Source organism: Lotus japonicus, chromosome 6, assembly GCF_012489685.1.
Source record: "Lotus japonicus ecotype B-129 chromosome 6, LjGifu_v1.2".
In the NCBI taxonomy this organism is placed as follows: Eukaryota; Viridiplantae; Streptophyta; class Magnoliopsida; order Fabales; family Fabaceae; genus Lotus; species Lotus japonicus.
This window is the reverse complement of record NC_080046.1, coordinates 6,308,960-6,324,782: the sequence shown is the minus strand read 5'-3', so window position 1 is coordinate 6,324,782 and position 15,823 is coordinate 6,308,960. Positions and strand designations below refer to the sequence as shown.

At 35.9% G+C, this 15,823-nt stretch overlaps 1 protein-coding gene across 1 annotated transcript; it reads left to right on the top strand.

Moving 5' to 3' along the window:
* The first annotated feature begins 7,622 nt into the window (after positions 1-7,622).
* On the top strand, positions 7,623-15,465 carry LOC130725862 (oligopeptide transporter 7-like). The gene is made up of 7 exons (XM_057577052.1): positions 7,623-7,795; positions 7,898-8,394; positions 9,051-9,148; positions 12,195-12,764; positions 13,482-13,737; positions 13,842-14,024; positions 14,644-15,465. The coding sequence occupies exons 1-7, from the start codon at positions 7,702-7,704 to the stop codon at positions 15,247-15,249; spliced, it is 2,304 nt and encodes a 767-aa protein (XP_057433035.1). The 5' UTR covers positions 7,623-7,701; the 3' UTR covers positions 15,250-15,465.
* Positions 15,466-15,823: the final 358 nt, after the last annotated feature.

Genomic DNA, 15,823 nt, shown 5'->3' with positions numbered 1-15,823 from the left:
ACTTTTGGCTCATTTGATGAAATAACACATGAAATTCAGCACCCTCTCTCTCATTCTCATTCTCTCTTAGCTCAATCCTCCACCTCTAGGTACTATACCTCTCTTCAATGTTCATTCCAAGAACACTTGGTCACTCAGGATGTTGAATATTTTACTACTCTTGCGTGTTGAGGGGTTAAACTATGAAACTTATTCTTAAATTTTTTAAGCCATAAGAAGACAGTGACTAAAAAAGTGTACGGCGGAAGCATTCCAACATGATTTACAAAATATCCAACGGCGATATAAAAAGCTATGGCAAAGGGTTGCTTAAACATAGACGAATGGCGGAAAAGTACACTACAAGGTGACAGTAAAAGCTAAAGTAATGTTAAAATTACATTATTCATTGTTTTCAGTGCAATATTTAAAACTACAAATTAATAATTTAATTTTTTTGATTTATTTTTAAAATATTTATATTTGTTATCAAATGTTTATATTTATGTAAATTGAATATTAAGTAATTTAATATACCATCACAATTGTGATTATTATTATCATAAAATAACTTGAAAATTAAAATATTTTGACGCATAAAAATACACCAAATATTCATTTTTCTCGAAAGCACAAATTTTAATGATATAAATGTGAGGAGGTAGACACGATATACACCATCTTCAAAGGGATCAAAAAAAATACAAAAGTATCACCAATGGAAGCCTTAAAAAGCCCACAACCAGAACACGAAGAAGCCACCAAGAAAGGCCTCTAGAAAAACAAAACCCAAAGCTTGACACAGAAAAAACACAGAATGGCCCAGCAAAAGACAGTTAGGCGGTCAAGAAAGTGCTTGGAGGACAATCATAAGCAAAACTCGACCCTACCTCAACAAAAGTTAAGAAAGCCTTCTAGCCAATATTTGAGTCGCGAACTCACATGGGCAATGGCGTTTGGACAATCGTTCGTCAAGCCCAAGTGCTTCCCCAAAAAATGATACTTCTTGCACGAGTCAGAACACCAAAAGGATTTGACAACTACTCATATTGGACCATCAACTTTTTTCCTATTGCCACTATCTCATCGCCGTCCAATGTTGCCGATCGAAGGCACAACGATGGTTGACCCTACTTCTCGTTTCCCTTAGCCCTGATCTTCTTAGGACTGCCTCTTGGTCTAGGGACTTTCTAATGTAGTACAGCTGGCCCATCCAAATCCGTTTCAGACCGAATTTTTTTTAGTATTTTAGTGATTTTATTTATTTTTGTTTAGGATTTTATCAATTTTGGTTAGGATCTTATTTAATTTCGGTTAGGATCGTATTTATTTTCATTTAGGATTTTATCTATTTTGGTTAGGATCTTAATTAATTTTGGTTAGGATATTTTTATTTCAATAGGATATTAATTATTTTGGTGTTAGGATTTATTTATTTTCCCATTTAAACAATTTTAATGCATAGTCATAATCAGTTTATGAATTATAATAAAACTTGAGAGTTTTCTTTTTTCTGGGGGATTCCAGAGTTTATCTCCTTTTCTACTGGATTCCATAGTTTATCATTACGGTTAACGCTTGCTAATCCTTATTTCACTTCCGACTGCATCAAGTGGCATCAGAGCAGACTTTCTCATGTCTCTTTTCTTAGTTTGATCAGCCATTGGAGATCAACCGGTGACCAAAGACCTGGAGGGTGTTACCGCAGCCCTTACCCCCTTCTTCCTTGGATTTGCAAATCCTCTCCCAATAAACTCATGCTATTTTATTTAGTCCTCCATTCCTCCCCAAAGACATTTACTTATAATCTTCCTACTTTCCTTGATGATTCCTTTGAGTGTTTTGAAGAATAAAATGAAAAACAATGGTATCGAAGACAGTACGTTGCGGATGAGGCGAAGCCTACCCCCCCTGAAGGATATGTTTTTATGCCTCCAAGAAGAAATACGAGAGTTTTTAAACGATCCAATACTGGTTTCCATATAGAGAGCTTACTCGTGCTACAACCAACGAGAATTCCAAGATAGGTAAAGGGAATGTGCATTACCTTGCAACGCAATAATGCAGCAAAGTTGTTGAGCATCCTTGGATCCAGCGATAACTTAACTATCTTGCTTTTACATAAATTTATTTTGAGTTCCAAAGCAAGTTCAAAGTACCGCAGACCATGATATTTTTTTTTCTAAAGCTTCTCCCACAAATATTGTGTCATCCGCAAACTGAAATAACGATACCTTAACACTTATCTCCTTACCGATCTCAAAGCCACTGAATTTGTCCAGATTAGTTGCTTGCCTCAAAAGCCCATTCATCCCATGTGCTACTATGAGAAATCCATTTGCTTCATTTTGAACTCCTTACTTGGAATTCTATTCACCAAAACCGATATTGTAGCTGACTCCATCATGTAGAATATGAATCCCCAATTTACCGAGTCGTACACCTTTTCGAAGTCAACCTTAAATACTATAGATGAAACCTTCCTTCCTTTTTGCCTCATGAATAGCCTTATTAGATATCATCACACTATCAAACATATTTTTACCACCTAGAAATGAAAATTGTCTTTCTTCAATCACCTTCGACAAGACCCGCTTAATTCATGAAGATAGAATTTTAGATGTGACTTTGTATATGCATCTGACTAAAGAAATGGGTCAGAACTCATTTAGATTTTGAGTGCACTCTGTCTTTCGAATCAAAGCAATAAAGGAAGCATTATTACCTCTAGTGCGTGCTCTCCTTGCAAAGAAGTCATCTAGGACCTTCTTTAACTCCTCCTTGAGGAGATTCTAGAAGTTCTTTATAAATATGAAATTAAAACGGTCGGGGTCCGAACTCTTGTCTCCCCCACACTCCTAAACCACATTTTTTATTTCATCCAACAAAAAACCAGCTATAAGCATCAAGTTGTCATCTTGAGATAAAGATTTAAAGGGCACCCCATCAAGCTCATAATTGTTTGGGCTAGGCATTGAGTCATATTGACGCGGTGAAACAAATAATGGCGCAAGTGTGGATTGCTTCCGTGTAAGGAGAGCATGATAATGTGGTGCTGACTCACACTTGAGGAGGAGAATGTTGAGAATTCGAGTGTGAGTTGAAGTCAAACATTGGTTAAATATGAGACTTTTTAAGAGATGTGACTTATAAACACATTGCCTTATTGTTTTGAGTAAAGTTGTGATGTCCAAATAATTTTGTGGTCTTCAGTGTTGGCTCATGGGCTCTCCCCTGTCTCCCCAACACTTACCTTAAAAAGATTTTTTTTTTTCCAAAAAGTTTGGGGAGCCATGGCTCACCCGTGTCACAATGAAGCTTTGCCCATGAACCTCAACATAGTTCTTCCTTTGTAGAAATACAACCACACACATGGATCTTATCTCATGGTTCATATCTCTAAAGACTTGGGACTTAGATTAGAAAATCTCTTCTTGAATTAGTTTGGCTGAAATATGTTGAAACTAGTTCGGTTTTTCTAAACTACTATTTCCGTTCAGATTGGTTATTTTCTTGAACTGAACCATAAACTCCTATTTGAAATTATTCAATCGCTAGATTGGCTAGGAATTGATAAGAACTAACCTTTCACTTTAGCTAGCAATTACCTCTAGAATTGCTTGCAAATTTTTTAGCTAACAAGCTAGGAAAGGAAAAGTTACGTTAGTTTGATGCATGTTAACTGGAAAATAGCTACGAAATATTTTAAATTTGCTTCCATTTGACACCGAGAATATTTGGAGGCCAATCCGTCACTTATATCATGCTACCAAGCTTTTGGGAGCCAAATGATTGTTTTGTTTAGCTAAACGCTCTTTGCTAGAAATAATATTTTAGGAGCTAATCTTGCAATTATCCTCGGTTTGGCATTGATTTCATTCGGTTTTGATTCGAACAGCGAAAAATCTGAACCAACATATTGGTTTCGCTTGATTTGTCGGTTTCGTCGGCTATATTTAATCCGATGAATACCCTTAATATGTGATGTAGTTTGAGCGGAAACGAAAGTTAAAGAGAAAAAGAGTGTCCTAGCATGTATGCGCTATTTTGACACCAACATGTATTTTTACTGTTTTTTTCGAAAGAAAATATCTATATTGATGAGGAAAATGTAAGTGATATAAAACCCACCTCAAGAGCCATTGAAAACCCACCCTACAAAGCACCAAAGTCGAAACCAAAGCCGTCAAAGGAGAAACAAAAGTCCTCAAAGCCAAGAGATGAATTCCAAAGCACAAAGATAAACAAAAGCCCTCAAAGTCCCAAAAAAAACACCCAAAACACCACCTCTACTACCTTAAGAATACTCATACGCATTAATCTGGAATGCATCTCGGTAGAAGGAAACATAATTTGTGCCATCATCTCCATGCCAAACTGTTTCCCCATCAGGATGACACTCCACGCCCTAGTAATAACGTCATAAGATTCTGACAACTCAACCACACTCACCATAAGCTCTCTCCCTATTGGCCCCACACCAACAACGTCTCCCACTGTCGCAAGCCCATTGAAGCTCTCAACAGGACCCTTTATCTTACCTCCTCCTTTCTCAGCTTTCTCATCTCCATGCTCCAAGACATCATTGTACCTGCAAACAGCTAGAGAGGTTTATGTGAAGAGAACCTCAACAGGAACCTCTTCAAGATTTGATATAGAAACAAGTTTGCAACCATCCTAAACAATTTATGGGAAAAGATCAAGTACGTCGGGCAAAACCTTGAGAGACCAGACATCATCCTTTCTTGATCCTCAGATAAAGACAAAACATGCCAAACCTATGCTTCTCAGAGAACGACATCCCTAGCAGGAAAAGGAAGATCTTTGAACGTTCGAGGTTGAAGGAGCCCCATTTATCTCTCGCGAGACCTTAGCTCTAGGTGCCTCATCTCTTAGACTAGCAACTCTTTGTCGCATAAATATTGTCAAAGTCATAGATAAGGTCGAATCACTTACCTGCACACCGCACGTTCAGAAGGCTAGTAGCCTGAGATGCAACTCTAAAGAAGAATACCACACAAACACAAATTGAGAAACCCTTCCAATATTCCTTTGTCTTTGAATGAAAACATTCACAAGGCTCCCAATTAGGGCAAAAATACCACGAATCAGAAAGTAATCAACAAGCTCAAGGATCATGTCGACAAAGAGAGTGAATATCAATATGAAACGACCTCCTTCCCCCTTCCCCTAAACCGCGCTGTCACCCTCGCTCGCCGGGTTTCCGTCTTCTCCTATTCCTCCATCAAGATCGAAACCACCACTAGACGCTGAGGCATCAAACCACAGGCCAGAATTGTCTAGGTTTGAAACCCCTTTTTTTGAGACTGACATGAAAGAGCTCTTCTAGCTTTGAGTGTAAGGAGGTTGGAAGTAAAAGGAATGAGCTCCTGGATGGCCTCAGAAATGCTTGGAGGTGGAAGAATGTGATATAGTGGCCTTGAGATACGAGGTGATGGATAAAGGAGGTTCGTTGCAACGCTATGGCTGGGGAGGGAGATCAGGGCTCGAAGCGAAGAGAAACCTTGTTATCCCACTCTGTGAAATTAGACAAGGACCCAGATCCATAACACAATTGGAGCAAGGAGATTGTTGGCCTAGATCACCACCGAGCCATTGCCGCTTGGAACAAAAGTCGCCTCTCTGAGGAAGATAGTGTTGTTCCTTTGTTATAGTTGTCTACATTTTAGCTATTGTATTTTGTGTGCCAAGATGTCGGACAAGATGTTGTAACATCGTGCTATGACATTTGTCCCCGGGAAACGTTCTGTTACTTGGCAGATTATTGTGAAGCTTTGAATTGATTAGGTAGTGATCAAGTTAGGGTTACTGTGAAACTTCTGTGCACCGTCAAGGAATATATCAAGTGTTGTCAAACCCGGTTCAAAGGGGTTTGATTTGAAGATAATTGTGGAAGTTTTTATCTGCACCTTAAAACACGATTTGAAGATCTTGTGCAGATTTGTTACTGGTTTATTGAGAAACAACTTCCTGATTTGTGTATGGACTCTGTGTGCTTTTAAGCCCATCGAAGACAAGGCCTGAAAGATTGCTACTTAAGAAGACCAAAGACCTAGTTGCTAGGTGTGCTTCATGTGTGTGATTAGGGTTTATATCAAGTTCATATTGTGTGTTCTCTTAGCAGCTTAGTGCCTTTGTTTTAAGCTAAGAGTTGTTGTTAGTTGTGTGATCTTGAGATCTTCTTTACACTCTTGTTAAAGTTCAATCACTGTGACAGTGATTGTGAGTGAGAAAGTGAGAAGGGCTCTCATACTTAGGGGGGACTAAGTAATAAGCCACGGGTAGAGATAGGTAGAAAGAGGCAATGAACTGGGGTAGTTTAGTTAAGACCTTTTGTATACAATTTATCTATAATAGTGGATTATCTTTATAAGGTGAAAGCCCTCCAAATGTAGGTGATATTGCACCGAACTGGGTTAACAATCTCTTATGTTGATTTTGTTATTTCTGTCCTTTAACTTGCTTATTTGCATGCTGTTTTATGTGTAATTTAATGTTATACAAGATGTCTTAGACATCTGGTAGAACATCTATCCTACGATTGCCAGAATTTCAAATAGGGGTTAGCGAACCCTAGCATAACTCCCATGAAGTGGAAGAAAAATATGTTGCATCTCTCGTAATCCAATATGGGCACATTTCTGCGACAAATCGAGGAGCTTTTCATCGAGGGTTTGAGAAGGAAGTGCATCCTTCCCTTTGGATCCCTCTGTAACGCTAGAGAGAGAGGGTGCCGCACCGGAGCCAAGGAAGAAGAGGGTATTTTCCGGTGTAGGAGTTGTTGTCTGAGTTCAAGGAAGCTAAGAGTTCATCAATGTTCGCCATTTTAGAATGGGATCAGCGACGGTAGCGGTGGATGTCGTGGCAGCCCGGTCACACAGTGGACATTGTTTGAATTTGATTCTAGGGGGAGGAGATGTTGTCGGGATTGGATGAGACTTTAGAGGGAGGGAGAAGGGGTTTCTGGGGTTGGCTTGACTCTGGGTTTTGTGTGGTTTTTTTCTTCAATTTGGGGTTTTGATGAATAAGTTATAAAAATGATAAAGATAGTAAATGATAAATTTGTTCCCAGAGTTTGCATGCGACTTTCTGGAAAAAAAATGTTCCCCAAACCCATAGGTGATGTTCTTGAATGGGTCTGCAATGCTATGGAGGTGGCTGAGGTTTGATGAATAAATTACATGTTGCTTCAATAATTTATTTTCTGAGTTAGGCAGTTGGGTTTTGTTTTCTGAACCATTGGTGGCTTTTCTTAATGTTGAGTGGTAGGGGAGAGGAAAAAGAAGAAGAAGATGATGAGATTGAGTGGAGTGGGGTGAGATTGAGAAAGAGGAAGAAGAAGATGATGGCCATCCATTGGGTTTTGGGTGATGGGTTTTGATGAAGATGATTAATGATTTCATAAAGGTACGAAAGTCAAATTTCGGTTTAAGTTTAGGGACTAAAACATATTTAACCCTATGATAAAATGAGTTGGATTAATAAAGACATGTGTTGCGGTATTATTGGAATATCCACTAAGGGTGATTTAACCAAATTTTTAACAAAGGTCATTTAGAGTTTAGACAATCCTTTATTTTTTTATTTTAACATTATTTATTTTTTGTCATAGTCATTATTGGCTTGAACTGCTGGATCTGCAAAAAAATTTCCTCGTGACCTCCTCTCCTCATCTTATATCCCTTCACTTTCACTTGGGAAATGATATTTGGTTCAGAACGTCAACAACACAAGATACTCAGAAAGAATCATCAAATGGAAGAAGGATCTTCACACGAGATCACATCCCCTCTCCGTAAGTATATATTCATGAATTTCCATTCCTATTTCAAATTTCATTTCATTTTTCTTTTTAGTGAATGCATTGTAATTAACTTGAATAAATCTTATGCTCTAGTATCTAACAAGGAGGAAGAATTAGAAGATGAGAAAAATGAAGAAGATGTTGTTGAGATTGATGAGAATGAGAACTCGCCCATCAAACAAGTGGCCTTAACGGTTCCAACAACCGACGACCCTTCTCTCCCTGTCCTCACATTCCGAATGTGGGTGCTGGGGACTCTCTCATGTGTCCTCCTCTCATTCCTCAACCAGTTCTTCTGGTACCGCACTGAGCCCCTCACCATCACCGCGATCTCTGCTCAGATCGCGGTGGTGCCATTGGGTCAGCTCATGGCTGCAAAAATCACCACACGCACCTTCTTCAGAGGCACACGCTGGGAATTCACATTGAACCCTGGTCCATTCAATGTCAAGGAGCATGTCCTGATCACTATCTTCGCAAACTCCGGCGCTGGCACCGTCTACGCCATTCATGTTGTTACTGCTGTCAAAGTGTTCTATCAAAAGCACATCTCGTTTTTTGTTTCTTTGCTCGTAATCTTCACAACTCAGGTAGGTAGGTATGTTGTAATTAGTTAGTTATTTTGACTTGTAGGTAGGTAACTAATTAATATATCTGCGCATCAACCGTTCTACCACCTAACCTTTTTCTTAATTTCCCACTTCAAGCAACAATAATAGTTATAAATAAAACTTGGTAATAAAAAAATGTTTCTCTCTGCAGATTAATTTTACTACAGAAAGAACATATGGTAGATAACTTGTAATAGATTTTAGCATTAAAAACACAGTATATGAGTATCAATTAAGTAGTAATAAGTAAAAAAATAATTAATAACCATTTTTTTTTTGAAATTAACTAATAACCAATCTAATCTTGTTCTTGCATTTCATTTCCAGCTCCAAATTCGTGCGTTCTGCATTTTTCATTGTCGATATATTTGTTTTTGGTTACATCTTTGTCGATATATAATATAACATTGAATTAAATGTGTCCCGGTGTTGTAGGTGTCGAACGACTTATGTCGCTTTTTTCGATTTTATTGGGGCCTTTTCTAGTAGAGTAGAAAGCTTCCTTGTGTTGCTTACCGGCTTTTGTTAGTTAGGTTATTATACCAATGTTTAGAGGAGTTGTTTCTCAACAAATTATATTTATATATATCTACTATTATCCTATCAAAAAAAAATAACATTGAATTAAATGGCAGGTATTAGGTTTCGGATGGGCTGGCATATTTAGAAGGTATCTGGTGGAGCCAGCGGCAATGTGGTGGCCAGCAAATTTAGTTCAAGTTTCACTCTTCAGGTAATGATATTACATACAGTAACAAAATAAAGGTACGTACTTGGTCAATTGTAAGAGAGTTATACAACTAGTAACTTAGTCTTTAACACATAATACAAAATATCTAGACGTACCAATAACATCATTGCATAAAAATATCTTCCAATTTATTTGCTTCCATTACTGACTTACTGTCACATTCCTTGTTGCTTGAACAAGTTGTATACCTAGCTTGCAGATACATTGTTTCGTTTTTTCGAGAACTCATTTGCATTAATTAAGTGTGGACAGAATATCCTTTTCAACGGCCCCAAAATATGCTAAATTTCTAGAAATATATTCATTTCGTCAAGCTATCTCATTATATCCTCCATTGATATCTTCTCATGAAATCACATTTGTTTTTATGTAAATTCATGATTCACAAGTTAACACGATTTAAAAAAAAAAAACAATTTTAGCATGCAATGAACACATTATAAATAATATGTATTGATCGTTAATTATAAAAATATGGTTTATAAATACATGAAAAATAATATTTAACAAGTTTAGCAAGATTCACCATACTTTAAAAAGTTTCAAAAAAACCATACATTAAAAAAAACCATAGAACTATTCTTCTTTCTTATATTATAACACGTCATGAGCTTTGATGTTGAATCTCATTAAGTCAATATTTTATTTCATAACTAATTATTCAAATATATCATTAATTTTACACTCAGCAACATATTGTTTTTTGTATGTCTTGGCATTTTATTAGCTATTTATCATTATCATTATCATTATATATAATAAAAACCACACATTTTGGGTTATGTCCCGGTTTGTAATTTTTCTATAATTAAACTTATTGAAAAGTAATTTCAAATCTCATGATTTTTTCATAAAAATACACTTCCTGAAAATGAAAGTAGGCCTATACTGTGAGTACTGACCTGTCTCAGTCACTATACGACGGGAGAAAGAAAGAGACTGCATCTGAATTCTGAAAGGCACATGCACTTTCCCTTTCACATACATGCTGTGTTATAAAAGGATTTCTTTGTCAAGGATACTGTAGAATTTAGATTCATCTCAGATTCCATTCATCCAACGATATTTTGTTTTTTTTTTCGAAAGGGAAAAAAATCCAACGATATTTTGTTTATTTATTTATCTTTGGATTATTGAGCAATATTTAATTATTTATGACAAAAATATATGAATTTTATTTACATATATGTTTTATATCAATTTTTGTAAATATATCTACCAAATATAAATTTTAAATATGTTTTATTTCATAAAACATATGAATTTTATTAGTATATTCATAACAATGTAAATAATTTACACAGGGCCGGCCTTGGGCCTGTGCAAGCAGGCCCACAGCCCAGGGCCTCCAAAAAGAAGGGGCCCCAAAAAAAAATTTGTGAGATATATTTCTAAAATATATAAATTATTAATGTTCGAAAATATTCTAATATAGTGAGCTAGTTCAATGGAAAAGCACTATGCTCTGGAACCTGTGTGGTACAGGTTCAAATCCTCCTGGGGGTAATTTTTAGACATTAATTCTATATAGCGGTTTTTAAGAGCTTAATTAGCATTGAAATGTGAAAGGTTTCCTTGGGTTCTTCTACCTAATTTACTAGATAAGTGGATATTAATTGGTGAACCAATTAACTCTGAAAATGCTTAATGGGTTAGCATTGATAGCAATTGAGAATAATATGTTGGAGAATATACAATATGAAAATTGATTGAAAGTTTTGCTTCAAAAAATGCTAGGAGAGAGGCTTTTTTTAAGTAGTTAAATTTTTTTTTGGATTATATTGACTAGAATATGAAATTTTGTTTATGTTAGTCACATATTTTTGAAGTTGTTGATGTTATTTATAATTTAAATAGATAATGTTTTTTTTAAAAAAATTATTGGGGGTCCATTTTTATTATTTGTCCAGGGCCTCCAAAATATCGGGACCGGCCTTGAATTTACACTAGATATTTACCAATAGGGTTTATCTAAGTGATGCACTCTTAATTCTCTTTAAGCAAATTATCGGTTCGAGCTTTGTGATTGTAAAAATCACATTGGAAAAACTAGCCCCATCAAGAGTTGGATATTCCTAGTTTGAAGAAAATAACCTCTTTTACAAGGATACTTGTGGTCAAATTAATTTATTTTTTAATAAAAATTCAATCACATTTTCTATTGTACTTTTTTCATTTTGAATTAATTTGGTTATATGATAACACATTGGAACCTAATTAAACATTTATATAAAATTTATTTACATGACGAGTAAATATTAATTTAATATTTATATATAAGATATGTTTTAGGCTTAAAAAGTTTTATGTATTAGACTTTCGGCTAGGTGTAGTTTTACCCTAAAAGCTTGTTTCAAGATATGTACATTGCCTATATTAGCCATATCTCGTGGAAGAGTGTCATCGATGATCTGGATCATATTTTCGTTGTAAAAACCATGAACATTGATCTGGACCACGAATGATCTGAGAATAGGGTGAAGTCTAATCGAGAATCAGATTTGCCATAGAATCGAGCCAAGAGAAAAGGTATTCAAAGATGAAAATATGCCAATTTGATCAACCGATGATCAAAGAAACAGAAACTGAATGAAGATTGAAGTTGATCAAGCTGAAAGATGAATATTGAAGACGATCAAGCTTGAAAGATGAATGAAAATCGCGTGTTTGTGAGAATCCACAACGTAACCCCAATTCAAGACTCTTGACACCAAATCGAAATTCTAACTGAATTACATTTATTTTTTAAAAGATAAAATTGTATCGATAAAAAATAGCTTATATAGAAGAGCTATCTCTCTGATTTGACTAACTTGAAAAGAAACTAACTCTAGTTAGAAAAAAGTAGTTAACATAACTAATTCTTAGCCAAACATTTAACCAGTGCTGAGTAATATATATCATTGTTAACAAATGTGACACTTTTCAATATTCAGTGTTATAATGTACTAAATGTACATATTGTTTTTTTTTTATTGTGAAATGGATGTATAATATTGTAATTCATTTTTCCATTTACATTACCCAGGGCCTTGCACGAGAAGGAGAAAAGGACAAAGGGATCGTTAACACGATCACAATTCTTCGTTGTGGCATTCTTGTGCAGCTTTGCCTACTACGTCTTCCCTGGCTACCTTTTCCAAATGCTGACCTCTCTGTCTTGGATATGCTGGATATTCCCCCACAATGTTTTAGCCCAACAGCTTGGGTCAGGCCTATATGGGCTTGGCATCGGTGCTGTTGGGCTTGACTGGTCTGCCATCTCATCCTACCTCGGAAGCCCACTCGCGAGCCCGTGGTTTGCCACAGCCAACGTGGCAGCCGGGTTTGTGTTTGTGATGTATGTTCTGACTCCACTGTGCTATTGGCTCAATGTGTATGATGCCAAAACGTTCCCAATTTTCTCAGATGATCTTTTCAAGTCGAATGGTCAGATTTATAACATTACAGAGATAATAGACTCCAATTTCCATTTAGACTATGCAGCATATGAGCGACAAGGGAAGCTCCACCTTAGCACTTTCTTTGCCATGACCTATGGTGTTGGCTTTGCTGCACTTACCGCTACCATTGTACATGTTGGTCTCTTTCACGGAAGGTAAATTTGTTACTCTCAATTCCATTAAATCATGTTATCCTCACCTTATTTTTATATAGATTGTGATGGCTTATTTTAAGAACCGAATTGATAATAACCAACCATTAGTTCATTTTAAGAACTAGTTACCAAATTGAAAATACGGTTCGGTTCATATTAAACAAATCAATACGGTTTGGTTCGGCTGAACCAAAAAACTGGTTAGGTTAGGTTTCGATTCAATTCTGCCTGAACCCATACCATTTACACCCTTATTGACGAGTATGCCCAGAAAAAATGAACGAATTTGTTAATCTGTACCACCAACGACCGAACTGAACTAAATTGATAGTTACCGATCTATTAGCTTATTTTAATAACTAGGTCACTAGATTGAAAATGCGGTTTGGTTCGATTCATACTTGAAAATTTAATTTGGTTTGGTTCATCTGAACTAGAAAACCAATTTGGTTTCGGTTTAGTTTCTGCCCGAACCTGAACCATGAACAACCTTATTAATATGAAGAGATGATAGATATAAGTGATATATGTAATGAGACCGAAAATGAGAGACAGAGGAAAAAAAGTCGTCATGAAATGTATATATACTATGTTTGGCGGTACATAAAAAAATTTATACCTGTCATATACTCATATGTCATAGATAAAATTGTATTTGTAGCACTAGCTGGTACGCATGTAGACATTATTAAGTATGAAATTGAATTGAAAATATAGAGAAATATGGGAGCAAAGCAAATCAAGTTTTAAGGAAAAAACCATGGACATCCACACCAAGCTCATGTCAAGGTACAAACAGGTTCCTGAGTGGTGGTTTGTGTGCATACTCATCGCAACCATTGCAATTACCATCTTTACTTGTGAATATTACAACGATCAGTTGCAGTTGCCTTGGTGGGGTGTTCTTCTGGCTTGTGGCATTGCTATCTTCTTCACTCTCCCCATTGGAATTATAACTGCAATCACCAATCAGGTAATTTGTAGATAAAATTGCATGTTTAACACATCAAAATGTTACACTATATGGTTTCTTTTTTTTTTACTGGCTTTATATTGACTTTCCATATGTAACTACAGACTCCAGGATTGAACATAATCACAGAGTACATCATAGGGTATATCTACCCAGGATACCCTGTAGCTAACATGTGCTTCAAGGTTTATGGTTACATTAGTATGACTCAAGCCATTACTTTCTTGCAAGACTTCAAACTTGGCCACTACATGAAAATCCCTCCCAGAACCATGTTCATGGCACAGGTCAGTACGTATAGATTTAGCTTTAGTTTATGGAGTAAATCCCTGAAATGTTTTGGGTCGGCCAGTTTATCTTTAAAAATAAAAAATTACATTTCCCTTCCTTTAAAAAAAGATGAATCAATATAGTCCCTTTTGCAACATTAATTAATTAATTAATTCATGAGAAAGGACTACCATTGATAGTTTCTTTCATGTTTTTAGAATGAAAAAAAGTAATAATTTCTATTTTTCAAGACTAAAATGAAATGACCGACTCGATAATTTTTCAAGACTAAACTCATATATAACAGTTAAAATTTTCTTACATATATAGTCACCGACGAAATAGAAATCTTCTGTCTTTATTTGGTGTTTTCTTCGCCATCTCACTAATAGAATTATGCTATATCAATTAAAAACATATATGAATATAACAACTATAATTTTACATGTGTGATTTTTAAATAACATGTCATAATTTATGGATGAGATATGGAAAGAGACACTAGACAAGGATTGAAGATTTGGATTTTGGATACAAGCAACATAAGTCAATTACTATGGAATAAAAGTAGCATAAGAAAAAAAGTGCACACAAGTTAATGACTAATTGCTTGAATGTTATTAATTGATTAATTAGGTTGTGGGGACGTTTATTGCTGGTTTTGTATACCTGGGAACTGCATGGTGGTTAATGGAAACCATCCCAGACATATGCAAAGACACATCCTCTGTTTGGACATGTCCAAGCGACACAGTATTCTACGATGCATCAGTTATCTGGGGTTTGATAGGGCCTCGAAGAATATTTGGAGACTTGGGCACATACTCGAAAGTGAACTGGTTCTTCCTGGGTGGAGCAATTGCTCCATTCCTTGTCTATGTTGCTGCAAAAGCCTTCCCACAACAAGAGTGGATCAGACTCATCAACATGCCGGTGTTGATAGGCGCTACCGGAATGATGCCGCCGGCAACCACGGTGAATTATACGAGCTGGATCATTGCTGGGTTCTTCTCCGGGTTTGTTGTGTATAGATACAGGCCAGAGTGGTGGCAGCGTCACAATTATGTGCTCTCTGGGGCCTTGGATGCGGGTCTTGCATTCATGGGGGTGCTTTTGTATCTTTGCCTTGGATTGGAGGATGTTAGTATCAATTGGTGGGGGAATGACCTTGATGGTTGTCCCTTAGCTCATTGCCCTACGAAGAAAGGATTTGCGGTTGAAGGTTGTCCCATTTTCACTTGACTAAAATGAAATTAAGCTTAAACAATGCTATAGACATTCTAAATTCATCCTGTGAACTTATTCTTGTAAAATGTGTATATTTCCCAATTTATCATTAGTAATTAATAAGATATGCAGATATAAGCATGTTATTATACAAACTTAAAAATGCTGATTGTGTTTTAAACAGCAGTCATGCTCTTAATAAATGTCCAATAGTAAAATGTTAGAATGTCATATCAACATCTCTTTGACCGGTAAGTTTTATATTCTAAATTTGGGTATTTAAATTTCTTAAGTTTTCCTAAATTTATATATTTTAATTATTTTTGAAATTAAAAAAAAATTAAACCTAAAATAAGATTTAATTTTCCTCTGTAAAAAAACTTAAAATAAGATTTTAGAAGAGAAAATGCTTATACTGTTGCCAGAAAAAGCTTATGTTTCAATAAAAAAAATTGAAAAAACAAATCAACTTTACACATCATTATCTCTCTTCTCTTTTCACCATACCAAACAATTATTCTATCAAATTTACTCTAAATTTGACCACAATTCAACCACAGAACCTAAAATTTGTGCCTCAATCCGGTCC

Excerpts from the sequence above, each read along its gene's own strand:
- LOC130725862 (XM_057577052.1), top strand. The coding sequence starts at position 7,702 with ATGATATTTGGTTCAGAACGTCAACAACACAAGATACTCAGAAAGAAT. Across the intron at positions 9,149-12,194 it reads GTTCAAGTTTCACTCTTCAG|GGCCTTGCACGAGAAGGAGA; the intron begins GTAATGATATTA and ends TACATTACCCAG. Across the intron at positions 14,025-14,643 it reads GAACCATGTTCATGGCACAG|GTTGTGGGGACGTTTATTGC; the intron begins GTCAGTACGTAT and ends TTGATTAATTAG.